Source organism: Dermacentor albipictus, chromosome 6 (assembly GCF_038994185.2).
Source record: "Dermacentor albipictus isolate Rhodes 1998 colony chromosome 6, USDA_Dalb.pri_finalv2, whole genome shotgun sequence".
Lineage (NCBI taxonomy): Eukaryota > Metazoa > Arthropoda > Arachnida > Ixodida > Ixodidae > Dermacentor > Dermacentor albipictus.
In genome coordinates, this window is record NC_091826.1 from 47,042,447 (window position 1) to 47,054,950 (window position 12,504).

Genomic DNA, 12,504 nt, shown 5'->3' on the forward strand with positions numbered 1-12,504 from the left:
GTTACCGCCCATGTCGTATTTTTGTGTTCTCTTCCACTGTTCCCCACTTTATTTGCCATCAATATGATATGCAGTAAACACCAACTAGGCCAAACTAGAGTTTTTCTCGTCTGTTCTCGTTGCTCCGAGAATGGCGAAGGTGCTTAGATTCGACGAGAAAAGGACAAATTGAGCATTTCAATTTGCCTCGTGCTTGTTCTGCTATTCGTAATATTTGCCACTAACCTGTATAACGCAAATTCACAAGCGAAAGCAGATAAGGTTCGCCTATTTCCACGCCGAGTTTACAATTACACCCCAGAGGGTATTAAAGTTTCACTCCACACCCTCTGTTACGCCTAGCTATTACTCATTTAGCTCGTAGCATCTCATAATAGAGGTGTGGGCGAGAACATAATGTCAGAACCAAAAATTTTCACACGCATAAGTGTGGTAATGGGTGCTTGGCACTTCTTCGAGCACCCTATAAGAAGAGTCTTCTGAGGATTGCCGCCAACTCCTATGAGCAGCAACTCGCCAGTACTTAAGGTAGAAATCTTCAATATTTTTGTTGACTGTACGGCAGAGCAGTGCCGATATGTATCGCCTAACGCAAATCTCCGCTGGAAGATCTCTCCCGTGAATATTATGAGCCCCGCCTTCGAACTTTAGGCCGCTGTCAATGATTCATTTTTGATTAAGACGTGGACTTCGTTGCTTAAGCAGTTCACTGCTAAGCGCGGTATAATAAAATGCGGAAGTTTAATGGGCCAGTAACGCGATGCAATGTGTAATTGACAGATGAACTCAACACCAACAGCCCGAAAGAAGCGGGAATTGTTTATCACAAGAACAACCTGGTCGCCTTGAATAGCCAATACAGGATGATAAAAGGAGAGCAAACGAAAGTGTACTTGAGTTTGGCAAGAGAACAAATAGAGTTTGCCCTGCGTCAATGTGGTATGTAACGCTGGGGGAAGTGTAATGAACCGACTCATAAAGGCGCATCGAATAAAGGAAACTAGTTACGGCCGGCGTCAGCATCTGGAATAAAACAGCGTATCAATTACGCTAATTGTCAACTAGTCCTTTATTTGTGCATCACAGGCCATGCGCAATAAAACATTTAATGGAGAGCTTCTTTCGTCCCCGGAAGAATGTTACGGACTCCCACGTTTTCTGCCTCAAAAGCACATGCATATCACGGAACCACCTTCCACAGCTAGCTAGTGGCATCGTTTTTGAAATATTTTTTCTACTGATTATATATGACTTTGTATGTGTTGTATGATTTCAACGTTGTATTGAGGTTTCGTGTTATCCACGGTGTTGGATTAGCCTCTATTTCGTTGCGCTGCTAAGCGCGCAAGACCATAGGATCGAATCCCCGCCGCGGAGTCGGCATTTCGATGGGGGCGAAGTGCAAGAACTACCCGTGTTCCATGAAGTGGGAGCACGTTAAAGATCGGCAAGTGGTCAAAAATAGGATAGTCCGTAGTTCGCCAGAGGTGGAATGCCTCATAAACAAGTCGTGGTTTTGGCACGTAAAACACAAAAATTGTACTCAGATTGCGTATGGTTGTGTAAGCTGTTTCGCTGTGCACACGCTATACAATAAAACCTCCTTACAACAATATTGAAACGTAATGTAGCGTTACTTCGTTATTGATATCGATATCGCACGTACTGCACTATGTGTCTGTATTGTGGTTCATCGTTACTTCGTTATATTCGTTATTTCCTGACATCTCTTTTCGCTATAACGAGGTTTCACTGCACCTGTTTCGTTCGCGCTTTCTTTTGTCTGTGTGCCATCGGTAATGCGTATTCACACTGACGACATTCTAAAATAAATCACTGCAAAAAATAAAAACGCCCACCTTCTCGGGCTTGGACATCGACCGGTACAAGAAGAGGGCCTCCTGGTACGGGTCCTTGGGCGGCGGCTTGCTGCTGCCCACCAGCGTCCGGTTTTCCTCGCCCAGCAGCTCCGCGAAGGCTCGCCAGACGTCGTTCGCCGTTTCGCGCACGTCCTGTAGAGTCGCCTTGGGCACGACCATCCAGATGTAGGCGTTGAGGGCGGAGCGGAAAGCCGCGTGCGTTTGTGCAAGGCAGTGGCTTCGGTGCGCGGAGAAGGCCTGCGATTTGCGGAGCGCTCGACTTTACTGTAACGACAGGTGCCGCTAACTCGCTAAGGTTTGTATTTTTCGGGGCCATTGACCCAGCCGCGCGTGCTTTGCGAACGCGTTTAAATGTGAATACGCTGCGTCAGGTTGCACACAGGCGTTATTAGAGCAATGCTGTTTCTTTTCAGCCAGTTCCTACTTATGGAAGTGATAACGAAAGCCGGCAACATAGCTGCTCTGGAAATGTGTGAAAGTGTGAATATGCTGCGTCATGTTGCATACAAGCGTATAAGCGTAAAACTGCTTTCTGTCTGACAGGTCCTACTTCTGGAAATGACAATGAAATTCGGTTATATAGCTGCTTCGTGAGAACAATTTATTTACGCGATTCTGCCACAGCGTAGGCACCAGCGCTTCCCTCAACTTTTTTGTGGAATGTAGCTTTGTCGCGACGAAGTTTATTCGCTCATTACTTCTTGCCAACTCGCGTGCCGTAGTCGTAAAATACATTTAACACGCTCTTCTCGTACGTCTAAGGACGGACACTTAGCAAGCTCGAACTTTGGGCAAGACGTGAGATATTTTGGACTGGTATTACTAGATTTGATCTCGAAGCGCCAAGCCTGGCGTTTCGAAAATAACCCCGACGTCATGACGCAGCAGAATGTGCTAATGCGCAGAAATAATTGGGATGCGCGGTTGTCTTAATTCCTTCGCGCGCGCCCGTTGTAGCGAGTACAGGAACAGAGTGAGGCACTGTTTCATGACGTGATGATGGATACAGCCCCTGGTTGGCAGTCGAAACTGGTTCGGTGAAACAACTGTTGCGGCAACTTAAATTTTAGGGGTGCGGGGACATTCGCCACTATTCCATCTGGTGTTATGATGGTCTGAACCCTGTAGTTAATTGCAGGAAAGGAAATGACAAGTCGACAATACCACTCGATTGCTTGTTTAACCAAGTGCAGAAGGAACGTACTGCTTCTCTGTGAACGAAAGAGAAAAAAGAAACTTACGCGCAAAAAAAAAGTGAGGCACTCGAGCCGTCAGCGTTAACCAGCGTCCTCCAACAACGTTCACTGGCGGGTAATGATTGTTTAGCGAACCGAAAAAAATTCCGCCTAGCCAGCGAGAACATTTAACAAATCGCACACATCTCGGACACCGAGTAAAACCTCCCGTCACGTTTTTTTCCCCTTCGCCTTGCATTATTTTCCAGAGTAGTTGAAGGGGCGTAAACCGAAAATTATTCCACGGGCAGCAGAATATTACCCTACAGCAAAGTGAGAAGAGGTCCCGAGAAAAAATACCCCTTACCATGACGAGAAAAGGCTCCGCAAAGCAGAAAGCATGCAAATATAATGAACTCCTGCTGACGCCGCCCTGAATTTCAAGCGCAAGCTCGCCGTCACGTGACGGATTCTGCCAATGTCTGCTTGGGCCTAGTTAATCTTTCATCATTATGGAGGACTACATTTCAATCCAAAGAGCTCGGTGACTGAATTCGGCAAGTTTCAAGTTTGAAAATCTTCGGCCACAACGGCCAAAATACGAAAAAAAGATACCTCAAAATTTGTGACGTCACACTGACCTGGCGCCGGCTTTTCTGGCCGGGGAAAACCGAGCAAAAGTAAAACTTTGACAATTTATTATCGTTTCCAGTACGCAACCTACTACCATGAAATTGGCTAACACATAGTTTTGAAACAATACTTTATCAGTTTATAAAGAGATTTTGGCATTTCGCTTAAATGTTCCTCCGATCTCTGAGCTCTGTGCGAAGACTAAGAGCGCTTGCAAGAGTATACATTTGTGCTCGGCCCTCTCACCAAATGCCCCATGTGCAGCTATAGCGAGACCGGCTCGACTCGCACCCAAGCCAGCACGAGCCTCCGAGACACCCGGCGGCGAGCAACACACCAGCTGCTACATTAGCTGCGCGGTGGACAGTTTGTTTCCCCCGCATAGACCGCGGTTCAATTCCCGGCAGTGGTGGTAATTTCTTTCCGGCTGCTAAGCGACACGAAGGTAAGCAAGTTTCTTAAAAGCGAAGAAGATCGCGCATACAGCTGATCGTCGCGATGGAAGCACTCATTAGAGTGACGCATATAGCATCGCTACTTACAGGACGTGTACGTGCTACGGGCTTACGTCGCGAGGTGACCACGCAGACAGTTTTGCCATAGAAGCGATGGCGCCTCGCATCCACCCTTGGCGACTACGCTATAGTTCGACGGAGTACAGTTGAAACTCGATCTAATGAAGTGATGACCACGCTCGATTTATTTCGTTAAATCGGGAAGTTTGTACACTCGAGGAAAGCATTTTTCGGCTCTTCGAAATGTTAAATTGTAACGTAGCTACACGCCAAAAGGCTATCGCTGCATCGTAGTTGCCCCTAATGGGGCGACCTGTGGCGTAAACCATGACATAACGAAAGCAACCACCACCGCCTCTACCGAGGCGGTGTTGAGTCCGCATTTCCGCACATGGGCGTGGCATGCAGTCTCATCAAAATAAAGCTAGGGCCGCGACTAGGGCGCCTAGATGTTCCAACGCGTTAGCTTTAAAGCCCACGTTCGAGAAAAAACCCGTAAGCGTCAAAATTCGAAAGAAATCGCCGTTCTTTTTTGCTCATCTATTACAGTAAAAAGCTTCGTTAAATCGACTTAGGCCAAGTTAGATACGGTAATTCGAGTTGATGACAACGTTCAACCCTATGGGCACCTGCCGCGTAACGGAAATTTCATCGTCAGATCGGGAACTTCGTAAAATCGTGTTTCGTTAGATCGAGTTTTAACTGTACTTATCGGAAAAACTTGGGCACGTCTGCACAAGGCGTCAGATTCATTCGAGAACTTCATTGTGCAATCACTGTCAATGGGTAGCAGCAGTACGGCAGGGTTACAGATGCATGACGTAAAAGCAAATTCGGACGCATACTCACGGACGCACACCCGCTCAGCAAGTCTACTCTGACGCCACTTTTAGCGCAAGGCGGCAGTCTCCGCCGCCGCATTTACCACGGCCGTACTGTTCACGCCGGCTGCAGACGCCCGTTCATACTTGTCTAGTCACTGCGTTTTCTGTTTTGATTGGATCGCGGTCGCTGCAAGACGGCGGTGCTGCTCCGCGGCATTTCTTGTAGCGCCAATTCATCTCGCTTTCCCTCCAATGACGTTCACGGTTCTGATCCGCACAAAATCCGTTAGCGCGACAGCACGAAAGCAACCACGTGGACATTAGGCGCCTGAACAAGAACGAACACGCTTGAAGATGAGGTGCCTCACAACGGTGGCTGGATGAAGAGCGACCCCAGCGCCATTGCCGGCGTCGCGCCTCAACAGTTTGCGAGACGAGAAAAGAGAACAACCGTCAGCGTTTGCTGCTTGAAGTCGTTCCGGTCAGACAACTGTATATGATGCACAGTGTTGTAAGGGCAGCGCCGCACAGCAGGAACTCTAAGTGGCTGTACTCGCAAACGCTCCCGCCAGTAGAGCAATGGAGAACGCCGGTCTGCAGCTCCGCGGCAAGCTTATTGAGCGAAACCGTGATCGCGTGCCCGTGACTAGGGTGCGTCGTTTTAACGCGACAGCGTTAAGGAGCTCGTGTCGCAGAAAAGCTGTTGTTGGCGGTGTTGGCCGTGAGCAAAAAATCCCGTAAGGCGATACATAAATAAAAAACTGGCTGTGGCTTAGCTAAGGCTAAGCCCACGATGCGAAGCATACTAGCCTTTTTTTTAACGCGACAGCGATAAGGAGCTCTTGTCGCAGAAAAGCCGGTGTCGTCGGCGTCGGCTCATGCGTGCGGCGCTTGCTCAGGCGCACATTTCGTTGTCGCACCGAACGCTGCGTTGCTCGACGCTCACCGCGTCCGATGCGGGGCGCGTAGTCGCTGCGCCGTAGCAAAGCCACCTAGAAAGAGTCTCTGTAGCATGCCGCAACCTTCGCTTCTCATTCCAACGAGGAGCTCTGTCTCCAGGAGGCATCTCACCTCGTGAGTGTCTAGCAGAGGCAAGCGCAGCTGCTTATATACAGCCGCGACGCCGCGAGCGATGGCGCGAGTTGGAGCCCCGTTTCTCCTCTGTCGTGACATCACGGTGTCACGTGGTCAGCCTTGAAGACGACGCCGCGAGCGACGGCGCGAGTTGGAGCCTCATTTCTCCTCTGTCGTGATGTCACGGTGTCACGTGGTATTGAAGGCGACACCGCCCCGCCTGAGCAGCTGGGTTGAGCTCTAGTAATATGCTTCGCATAAAACAACCTGGAAGAAGGGCTGGGTGGGAATGGAATCAGGGTCTCCGGAGTGTGAGACGGAGATGCTACCACTCAGCCATGAGTTCGATGGTTCAAAGCGCGAAAAAAGCGCCTCTAGTGAATGCGGTATTGTTTTGCAGACAAACACACTGCGCGGCCCTCGCGTCTCAGGAGACCTCGCAAAACTCCGCGCTCGAGCCTCGCGTAAACGCGGCGACTTGCACCATCCACACCGGGACATCACGGCGACGGCGACGGCGCGAGTGTGCCTCGAGTGCCCGTATAAGTGCTTGTGCTCGATAAGTGCTCAATACAGCAGAGATTAAATCCGACATCGAAACACTGGTGACCCAGACAACACAGCTACGGAATGCCATGCAACGTTTTTTGTTTGGCACGAAATAATTTCCGAACCTTGCATGTGTTCTCAGGGATGAAATTCCGCAACGTCATTGCGTGTGGAAAGCACGACTCCTTACCTGCTCCTCGGAAGAGTAGTAGTAACTGGAGAGCAGCTTCGGGCTCGTGAAGTGTATCAGCGACTGTAAGGAGAGCCAGCCGAAAAAGTCCAAAGTCTTGGTATCCCCGAACGCGGCGTGCAGCATGAACACCGCCCTGAAGTATTTGGGGCGTTTGATGGTCACTGACGGGATGTTGTCGAAAGACTGGTTGAAGTGGCGGCGCAGCGCGGCGTTCCAAGTGTCGTAGTCGGTAGACGCGCCACCGTTGGGATGTTGCGTGGGTGAAGCTCGAGGGGCATGCTGCGACCATGTCACGTGCTTCCTTTTTAGTGTTTTTTTTTCTTTGACCAGCGAGGCTGTCAAAGAGGGCTACTAGGTACGCTCGAGAACGATACACATGCTAGCTTTCATGGTTTTCTAAAAAAAAGCTAGATGTCTCATGACGTTTTTACTTCGCGAAAACGGGCAGAATGCAAGGAATATAGTATGCAGAGTAATCTTGATGCGCATTGGTCAATTAGGGGCTAAATCAATATTACTAAGCCCAAGTTCTCGCATTATTTAGAGTACCTATATGAAAAGAGTATATAGCAGGTGTTCTTTGTTTAGCTGCACAATGTTTTGGAGTGAAAGCATCATGCGCCCCATTAGGCGAAAATCCTTCGTAGTGGGCGTGACGGAAAAAAATGGTACCGAAAATGGCCGACGACGCACTGTGTAAAAACATGTCAGAAAGTGCTAGGATTGACGTCGAATGTATCCTGAGGTTCTTGCAAAAAAGTAAAATATTGTCTTTGAAGAGAGAATTTGCTTCGTTTTGATCTGGTTGGGAATCGAACCCTGGTCTCCACGGTGCAAGACGAGTACGTTTCGTCGAGGCCACGGCTGTCCTTCTTTTCGGCTTCGCGGTTCTGGCCAATCAAAGGTTCCCCTAATGCATGCGTCATTGCACACGTCACGTCTAAACATCTGGCTGACTAAAGGTGCGCACAGGAGCATTGAACACGTGACAGCGCAACTTACAGGGAAAAGGGGGCGCCACGTTAGGAGCCTATATAATGAGCGCGTTCATGATGTTTCGAGGTCTGCAAGCGGTACACCGCTCTCGCGTTCTCACGCGTAAGCAGTGTTCAGTGTCTCTTTAGAATTTTTCGAAAATTGCCTTTGGCGGATAGCACGAATCTAACCCTTGAGCTAGATTACTCGAGGAGGAAGTCATTAATTTTACGAGAGTTCAAGATGCTTATTTGAATAATTTGAGTAATTCGAGTAATGAACTTTTTTATTTAATTACATTACGCTGCGCATTTATGTTTGCTAGCCAGTGAGGTCACAAGGCGTGCCCCCTTGGAAAGAAGTCTCAGGATTAAACCAGTTTCGAGATATTATACTTCCAACCGTCCGATAAAATGGATTGGGGTTCTATTTACTCTTGCGCTAAAATGCACAAAACAGCGTTTTCTCGAAAAAGTGCAACTGTGCATTTTTACCGCAAGTTTGACAGTGCTTATGTCGAAACCGGTGCCATCCTATCAATTCGTTCCAAGTCGATATGCCTTGTACACTCGCTAGCTTAAACTGGCAGATCTCCGGAACCATATACACGCGATATGGGTTATATACGCGCAAATTTATGCGAAACAGCGTCCATAATAAAACCCTGAAATAACTCTTAAACCCATAGGCAATATGTCTTTCACCTGTCAACTCGTCTGGTTTTTCCCAATTGTACAGCACGTTTCGCGCAAAATTAGTAATTGGAAACAAGGGTCGCAAGGTGTTGAGAAAATAAGTCATCTACTTAGGGAGAGAGCCAAGGCAACATCCAAACAGGAAGGAAAAGTGAAAATTAACAAATTTAACCACTATTCTTGAGAATATTTATGGATCAACATCTTTTTACTTAAAAAGCAAGTAGGCAAAACACCGCCGGAAGTGCAGAACAATTCCGTGTGTTTTGAGTGACGCATCTACAATTATGAGTCGAACCACCTGACGTATAGCCACTTCTTTGCTGTGGTTATGTGCGTGTTTTTGTAACTCCTCGCGGTGGGCGCAGCGCGTCTAGAACCACAGCATCCTGCGCGCTATGCGGTTGCGCGGGACTGGCGGCCACGTATCGTTACTCAACTTTCCAAATAACAATACGCAAGTTTTGGCGCTTGAGAGAATAGTAAACGGAGGATCGAAAAGAACTGGGATTGTTCGGCAAATATATGTTTCTCTACTATTCATCCAGAGCTACTTCAATAAACGCTACTATAGTCGGACACAATTTAAGCCTGCTTTGAAGCCCTGTCCATGCTCTCATAACCGCCAATCACTGTTCCTCCGCGAGGCTGCAAGTAATTCGTACTTCATATTTTCTTGTTACCCAAATAAGGCGGTAACCGCAGAACAAAAATGATTACCACGTAATTTTGTGCGTTTTCTTTCGCTAATTATAGCGGTATGGCGAAAGCCTAATTTGTTATTGAACTGAAGTAGAATGGTTGCTTCGCTACAAATATATATTGTCAATTTGCACTTCAATTGGCAGTGAAGTTTCATGAGTAAAACGGGCTAAGCAGTTAAATGAACTGTACCATATACTTTTCAAGAGTGCAATGCTCAGACTCCATGCACCTCGTACATGTCTGTTGTACGGCTCAGTGCTTCGGCCGATGAAAAGACACTTCAAGAACAGTGGACACTCCGAATTTTTCAAGAGTATGACGCCATTTTGAAAAGGCCGTATAACGATGATTTTGTTTGCTTCTGTGATTGACTGGCAGAGTAACACAACCCCGCGCGGTCCCTGTGCCTCGGTTGCTAACTGCTGTTTTTTTTTTAAGTTGTATTCTACTACTGAAATTTTTCATTTTACATTTTTGCTTGTTTACTTGTTCTTGGCAGCGTTCTGCCTGCCCTTCTTTCCTGCGCGAGTCCATTTGATGTGGTTCCTTGTTTGGCAATTAAAGGATAGTTGTATCTCGCAGGCCTAACTGTGAGATGCGACTTATTTCATTTCTCTTTGGCGGGTTTACGCGTCTTTATGGCGAATGGTAGACGTTATGTCTATTTGTACTAGTAAAGATACCCCCCCCCCTCATTTGCATGGAAAGGTTACCTTGGGTCCGTGCATAATACATAATACTTCGGGGCCACGTAGTGATTACGAAACTATAGATAGTCCGGGAATGGTCAACCAATGCCCGTGCGTCGAAGTGCGTATATACTTCAGTTCATGGGCGTGGAGCCGCTTTCTTCATTGCACAAAACATGCCGAGCTCTCTTAACAATCTTTGATTACCAGCGTATAGCATCAATCGACTTCCATCCAACGCCTGGAAATATTCTACTCTCATCACATGGGTAAGCCTGTGACTGTGGGTGCAGAATTCTTCCACGCGCAGTCAAGCCCGCTAATTATGAGTCATGTGCACCGTTACACGTCAAAATTGCTGAAGAATTCTCACTGATCCACGGGGCGCTTATCACTGATTATCCTTGTTAAACCACCGATTATCATTGTTACACGCAAGAGATTCACCCATGCGTAGTTTCCCCTATTCAACATTTACGCTGTGTGCGATGCCAGCTTGGCTTTGAAGCTTTCAGAAGGGGGGTGCAATGTTCACCATACCTGTCGGCCATGGTGTTCTCGTAGGACGTGGAGGCCCCAAATTTGCTGCTCATTTCCATGAGGTCTTTGAAGAGCTGATCGGAGCGCCCCTTGTCCTTGGCCAGCTCCGGTGTAGACGCAAAGGTGGCGTACGTCAGCTTGAAGTGGCCCAGGATTCGCTTCGTCATCCTGTGCCGCTTCAGCATCTCAAGTGTGGTTATGAACTCCTTGTCCAAGCTGAAGGTGACAGCGGGCGACTCTCTGGCGTTGTTGCTGACACTCACCTGCACGTGACACCATCGGCGAGAAATGTTGAAGCGACGATGAATAGCGATAATAATTTAGTCTAATTTAGAATAATAGGAAATATGATAATTTAGGCTCAATTAGCCAATAGAAGACTTGCAAAATTACGATAGTGCGCTTTTCTTTTCAAGCCTTTAAGGCAGACTTCTACGTGAGGAATTACATTAAACAATTAATTGTAATCCATTACATTTCTCGCTAATTTTGCAAATTAACGAATACTTCGTTTAATCGATAACGCTCGCGGTTACCGTATAAATTTAACAGCGAAGCTGTATGTAGCTACAATGTGGTGTTGGTCGATGTCCGCCTACAACGATCGCGTCGAAACAAACAAAAAAACAAAAAATTTCGTCTCCAGTTCCTCGCGAATGCTTTCTGGCTCTCAATCTAATCTAAGTATCTCGAAAAAATTTAACTGATATTGGCCGCTCAGACGAATCTATCATTACGCTGTTTCATTTATTTGTCATAAAGAAGTTAGTTCACAGTGAAGTTGTAAACGCTGGAGAGTTCCTGTCTGCTTGCAATACATGTCCGACTACGCAGGGAGTATGGTTGTAAGAAATGGCCGTAACTCTTGTTTTATAGATACTATCGCGAAACAAATTATATGAAAATTAGCCGCTAAGAAGACTCTAACAATGCGCAGGAGTTTCATCTGCTTTTGCTAATCGCCTAGTTCACAGTGAAGTTGTAAATATTGTGCAATTCGCGTTTTGCCATCAATACACGGACTTCTACGGGAAGGAAACGGACAGCCCCGTCTTTGTATGCTAGAATAAAACTCAAGCCCTTGCAAGTTTAATTCAGCTAATTATGTAAGAATTATGCTCAATCGCTAATTACAAACAAATATATTATTTCGTGCACTCCTTTGGACTGCGCTCCAGTCAACGTGTATCGTAGCTCTCATCGAGGATCAGTTTAACGGCCACCTGCGTCCTATGCACACTGTTGACACGAGTGGGCGTTGTTTGTTGTGGTTGCGTCATAGTCGCCTAGGCAACTTTGTAATATATGTGTACAAATATACAGACACACGCTGATGCGTCGATTGAGGCAAAAAGTACCACAGCTTCGCTGCTCGATCGTCCTTCTTCGCAGAGTGAAAGCGCTGATGAGTTCTTTCTCTTTTTTTTTCCAGTAATCAATTACATGTAACCAGTTACTGTACCGACGGGACAAGCTGTAACAGACGCTGCAGCTTTCAGAACCTGAATTAGGCGGGAACTGCACCAGAACACCAGAGATCACGCCATGCGTCAGAATCGAGGATATTTCAGACAAACCCCGGAGCTCAGTAGTTATATCCTCGACTTTGCGCTGCGCCTGAACTTGGCCGACGAATGGAACCGGCACATTGCAATGTTTCTTTTATCAACGGCCACTTATCGCGTTATTGCTAGGATGATTTTTTGTAACTTTGGATTGGCCATACCACCTTCTCCAAGCATCTGCAACAAGGAAGCGCCGAGCTTCATAGTGGCCGCAGACGCTGAGGAACCGTACACGCTAGCAAGATGCTTATAAGCTAGAACACCGCCTTACGTCACATCACGCATATATTGTCTTCACCAAAAAAAGAGAGAAAAAAAACGCGGGAAGATGAACGCATCAGTCCTGAAAAGGAATTGCTAGTGAAGATGAGCATTGTGTGAATATTTGCAGAAAATATCTGCAGAGGTACTGCAACTGCCAGGCCAGTCTGTTCCGCTTGTGGTATCTGTTTAGGGTTCATTTATGTTCGGAGAAGTAACGAATTGCTTTCG

General features: G+C 47.1%; 2 protein-coding genes across 2 annotated transcripts in view; both read right to left on the bottom strand.

Annotated features, from left to right (window-relative positions):
• LOC139061035 (EEF1AKMT4-ECE2 readthrough transcript protein-like) overlaps positions 1-12,504 on the bottom strand; it is a 140,062-nt gene that overhangs the window by 4,102 nt on the left and 123,456 nt on the right. Inside the window, exon 6 of the mRNA XM_070540470.1 lies at positions 1,860-2,117. Within this exon, the coding sequence (XP_070396571.1) occupies positions 1,860-2,117 (258 nt within the window). The remainder of the gene's footprint in view (positions 1-1,859; positions 2,118-12,504) is intronic.
• Positions 10,573-12,504, bottom strand: part of LOC139061032 (endothelin-converting enzyme 2-like) — a 98,033-nt gene continuing 96,101 nt past the window's right edge. The window contains exon 10 of the transcript XR_011515153.1: positions 10,573-10,710. The gene's annotated coding sequence lies outside the window, so the exon portion shown is untranslated. The remainder of the gene's footprint in view (positions 10,711-12,504) is intronic.